Source organism: Corvus brachyrhynchos, unplaced genomic scaffold (genome assembly GCF_000691975.1).
Source record: "Corvus brachyrhynchos isolate BGI_N302 unplaced genomic scaffold, ASM69197v1 scaffold30, whole genome shotgun sequence".
Classification (NCBI taxonomy): domain Eukaryota; kingdom Metazoa; phylum Chordata; class Aves; order Passeriformes; family Corvidae; genus Corvus; species Corvus brachyrhynchos.
Window position 1 is genome coordinate 991,370 of NW_008235742.1, and position 4,921 is coordinate 996,290.

At 54.0% G+C, this 4,921-nt stretch overlaps 1 protein-coding gene across 1 annotated transcript; it reads left to right on the forward strand.

Annotated features, from left to right (window-relative positions):
• Positions 1–2: 2 nt before the first annotated feature.
• On the forward strand, positions 3–731 carry EIF1 (eukaryotic translation initiation factor 1; the record flags this gene model as incomplete). The annotated part of the gene is made up of 3 exons (XM_017746391.1): positions 3–188; positions 276–377; positions 512–731. Coding segments are annotated over 3 exons (333 nt in total), but the record flags the coding sequence as incomplete, so codon positions are not given.
• Between the last annotated feature and the right edge of the window lie 4,190 nt (positions 732–4,921).

Below are 4,921 nucleotides of genomic sequence, written 5' to 3' on the forward strand. Positions count from 1 at the left end.
GGGGCCTGACGGCGCTCCCCGCAGACCCCTTTGCGGATGCAAGTAAGGGTGATGACCTGCTCCCGGCCGGCACTGAGGACTACATCCATATAAGGATCCAGCAGCGCAACGGCAGAAAGACCCTCACCACAGTCCAGGGCATCGCGGATGACTACGATAAAAAGAAACTGGTGAAGGCCTTCAAGAAGGTAGGGCTTCAGGCCTGGGAGGGCAGCAGCCACGCCCAGCAGGGATGTTTATATGGTGCTAAGGAGGTTTTTGTGTCTTTGCTGCAGAAATTTGCCTGCAATGGTACTGTAATTGAGCACCCCGAGTATGGAGAAGTGATTCAGTTGCAGGGTGACCAGCGCAAGAACATCTGCCAGTTCCTCGTGGAGGTAGGACACCTTTGGCCTGCTAGTCACTAAAATAAACATGGGTTTTTTAAATGCACACGGGTCCCTGGGTGTGGGCAGCGTTCAGATGCACAGAGGCGTCACTCCATGCTGTGAATGCATTTTCTGTCTTGCAGATTGGACTGGCTAAAGACGACCAGCTGAAAGTCCACGGGTTTTGAGTGCCTGTGGGCCACTGGAGCTTTATGCAAGAAGATTTCCTTACCATGAAATTCCCACCCGTCCCTTGTCATAAGTTTAAAACCAGCCGGTTTGTGTAATGTAACGATCTTGGGTCCACTCTTGATCTGGACTGTTGTAATTGGTGATGTAATAAACTGACACGAGCCCATGCTATCTCGTCTGGCTGTCCCTCATTTCCCAGAGGTAACGCGGGCGGTGGCACCATCCAGCCTGAAGCCAAAAGTTCCAGCTGTTCCCAGCTAAGCCCGGGGATTCGGCCTGTCCTGATGGCTCCTCAGTCCAGCTGCACTTCCATCCTGACAGAGGGGAATTGTGTCCTGCCTGGTGTGAGGCCCCGTGCCGTGGCACAGGGACGTGGTGCTGTCCTCCTGGGCAGTGCTGGCTCCCAGAGGCAGAGGGATTTGGGGAAGCCTGGCTTGGAAGGAGTGACAGAAGAGTGACCTGGAGGCCAATGGCAACAGTTCAGGTGCTGGTACCTGTGAGCCCTGAGGTACCAGGCACATGAAGGAACGGTCCCATGGCTTAAACTTGTGGCAAGGGCTCGATGTTGGACTAACATAAGGAGCATCGCTGGAGCTGGAGCTGCAGAGCCTTGTGTCAGTAGCACTGCTGCCTCGCACCCTGTGCAGTAACATGGCTTTGGTTTCATTTCTAATGTTTTGTTGTAATGTATTTGAAGTCTTAATTAAATAAAACTCGTTTTCAAAAGCCTGTGCGTGGTGGGTTCCATTGCTCCCAGCAGCCAAAGCACCTTCCCCTCTTGCCATCCGTGCTGTGGCCTCAGCATTGCTTAGGGGCCCGGTGCAATTCCCTGCTCTGGGGGCTCCTTGGGGCCCTGGGGGTTGTTCCCCTCTGTGGCCCAGTGCAGAAAGAGGAAGCTGAAATCTCTTTGCTCAGTGTTTGCTGCTCCTGCCTGGAGCTGAGGGAAAGCCGAGGAGTGGGTGGGTGCTGAGTCAGTCCCTGCCCTGGCTCTGTAACCCTCGAACAGGCCCCTGTGCTGGTTGTGTTCCTGTAAGTCCCGGGGGCAGGGTCAGCACTTCTGCTTCTCGAACACTGCTCTGGGGAGGAGGGGGAGGCGCTGCCACCCGGGCCAGGCTCTGCCACAGGTCAGGGGCTGAGTGCCCTCTTTACTTTCTGAGCTCAAGCTCAACAAGCAAGAAGGAAATCTCAGTAAAATGCACTGGTTGAGGGCAGCAATGGTTCTGGGGGCTGGTGGGTGCCTCCTGCGCAAGAGCAATGTGAAATGCGCTGAAATGCCTAAGAGTGCACAGGAAATCCCTGGGTTTCCATCCCACTTCCCCCAGCCCATCTGTCCTGCAGCGGGGAGGGCTCGAGTGTCCTGGGAGGCTGCTCCCACCCTGGTCACCTGCTCCTGGCAGCCCTCAGAGCAGGTCACGGCTCTTCATCCCCTGCCACAATGACACCCGTCTCCCACGTGCTGCTCGGGAGCACCAAGTTCACTTTCCCGGGAGACTTTGCTCTTGGAAACCAAATTGCTGCAATTACGCAAAGCAGCTTCGAGTGCACGGAGGAGGCAGGTGACCTCCAGCCCTGCCCATACCTGTGAGTGACCTCCAGCCCTGCCCATACCTCTGAGTGACCTCCAGCCCTGTCTGTGCTTGGAAGTGATCTCCAGCCTGCCCATATCTTGGGGAGCAGGTGCTGGCAGCGCCAAGGCCGGCACTCACACCAGGGGGTGTTTGTGCCCACAACCTGACGCAGCCCAATCTGTTCTGCTCTGCTGCTGCTGTGCCAAGAATTCTCGTGCCCCCCGTGTTGGAGCACATCCAGCCCGGATTTCTCCCTGCTGGCTTTGCCAAGCTGCCCACAGATTTGGCGGCTGCCAGGACAGCTAGCCCCAGCCAGGCAGGAGTGAGGGGTGCTTGGTCCATCCTCCAGCTTGACCTTTGTCCACCCATAGAAGGACCCAGCCCGAGTGCCCACGGGCCCGGTGGCAAACCTGCGTCAAGGCAATGCCAAACCCGTGGCCCTGGAGGGAGCGGCCGCTGTGTCCCCATCACTCTGATGACTCATTTGGTCCAGATTGAGCCATTAAAACCCAGAAATTGGAAAACAATTTGTTTGTTCCTTGTGCAGTGCGCTCGGTGGAGCGAGCAATCGATGGCCGCAGGGTGCCGGGCACCGCTGCCTTCCAGCCATCCAAAGCCCATTTGTTTCGGGGCTGTTTGAGGAGCACCGACACGGCTCGTTGGGAACACCGTGGGGACACGGGACAGTGACGTGCCCCAGCCCAGGATGTTGTTCACGGCGTTTATTGCAGGAGGGAGACAAATGGTCTCTACAAATACACTGATGGGGGGTCAATACAGGCAGCAGGAACCGTCAATATCCAACGAGGGAGTGGGTGGCGACAGACGAGGATCTTCGGGGGGCTCTGACAGCGAGCAGGGCCCACTCCTTCCACAACACCCCAAAACTTCTCAGGGTGCAGGGAGAGATCCAGAGCTGCAGAATGGGCTGCTCCAGGGCCTGTGTCCTGGTGAGGGGCCTCACACACACACAGACACAGCCCAGCAGGTCTGTGCAGCCCCCTGCAGGGGCACAGAGCCCTTGTGGCACAGCACACGTTACAAATGTGTACAAACACCTGGGTGTCGGTGTGTGGGTACATCCGTGTGTGTGTGTGTGTGTACAGACACACAGATACATCTGTGCTCATGTAATACAGGTATGTATACACACATACTTGTTTATGCACATATATACCTGTGTGTTTATATAGATATATGCATATATATCTATATTTATATGCGTAGATACATATGTATGTATATGCATTATGTATAAATGCGTACAGATTTAGATATATGTGTACAAATATCCCTATATATACATAATCCCAGAATCATTTAGGTTAGAAAAGACCTCCAAAAATGCATATATGTATGGATACATATATATAGAAAGAGATATGTCATGGTATTCCTTATGCATCCATCCCACTGCACACACCCTTCATCACTCCATGACATACAATTACCCCATGCAGTCATCTGTATAAACACACGTGTGTCCATGCCTGTAGCTGTATATCTGTGCCCACGTGTACCTGTTTACATAGATGCATAAGCCATGTTATCTATTAGAAATGCATACATTATATATTATCTGTATTTTGTGCTGTATAGAATGTTATATATTATACTGTATTATTTATCCATTTATATATTCATATATATACACACCATTGCAGTGTATTATACTGCATAGTTGCTGTCTATTAAATAAATATAATAATAATAATAGTGTCATATAATTACAGTATCATATAATAGCAGTGCCCACCTAAATAAGTACCTGCACTAGTGTGTGTGTGTAGGTATCACTGGGACTCTAACTGTGCATGTGGATGTGGGGGTGCCAGGGGCGGGTGCCTGTGAGTGTTCAGCTGCTCGCAGAGCTGGCCTGGTCTGTACAAACGTGCAGCCAAGGCACCGTGCCCTGGTAGCTGCAGCTGGGTTTGTGTTCACGTATGTCCATAGACAGCCAGACCTGTGTGCATGTGTAGCTAGGAATGTATATGGACACGTGTGTCCCTACATATGTGTGCATATGGATACGACTCTGTCAAGCTGTGTGTCTGTGTGGTGTGTGTGTCTGTGTGTCTGGGAGCACACACAGCTGCCCGAGGGCCCCCCCAGGGGTGGGTGGATGTGTGTGGAGCCGCCCTGGGGTGTGGCAGCCCCGGCAGCGCCTTTAAAAGCGGGACTGAGCTGGGGTGATGTTGGAGAGAAACACCCGCTGAGACACCCACCAGGACACCCACCGGGACACCCTGCTGAGCCCCAGAACCCACACGTGAGTCTCACAGGGCTCTGGCACTGTCCAGAGGTGACTTGGGGACCAGCTGGGAGACAGAGATGGAGAAAACTTGAGGAACAGATGGGAGGGACAGAGCAACTTGGAGACCCACTGGGAGGGACAGAGGGGATCTGGGGCCTCGCCATGCTCTGGGGATGAGAACCCTGCTCCCCAGCTGTTGGAGTTCAAGGAGGATCTGGATGATGCTCTTAGCCACGTGCTTTAGTTTTCAGTATCCTTGCAAGGAGCGAGGAGTGGGACGCGATCCTTACGGATCCCTCTGCCTTGACTCCGATTCCAGGGGAATTGGGGACCAGCCAGGAGAGAGGGATGGAGAAGACTTGGGGAGGAGATGGAAGGAATGGAGGAGACTTGGGGACCCAAAGGGAGGGACAGAGGGGACTGCGAACTGGCCATGGCCTGAGGCTGAGTGCCCAGGCCACCCTCACCGCAGGCTGAGCATGTCCCCGTTCGGGGGCTGCAGCTCCCCCGCTTCCCCAGCCCTGTTCAGTCTCTCCCCA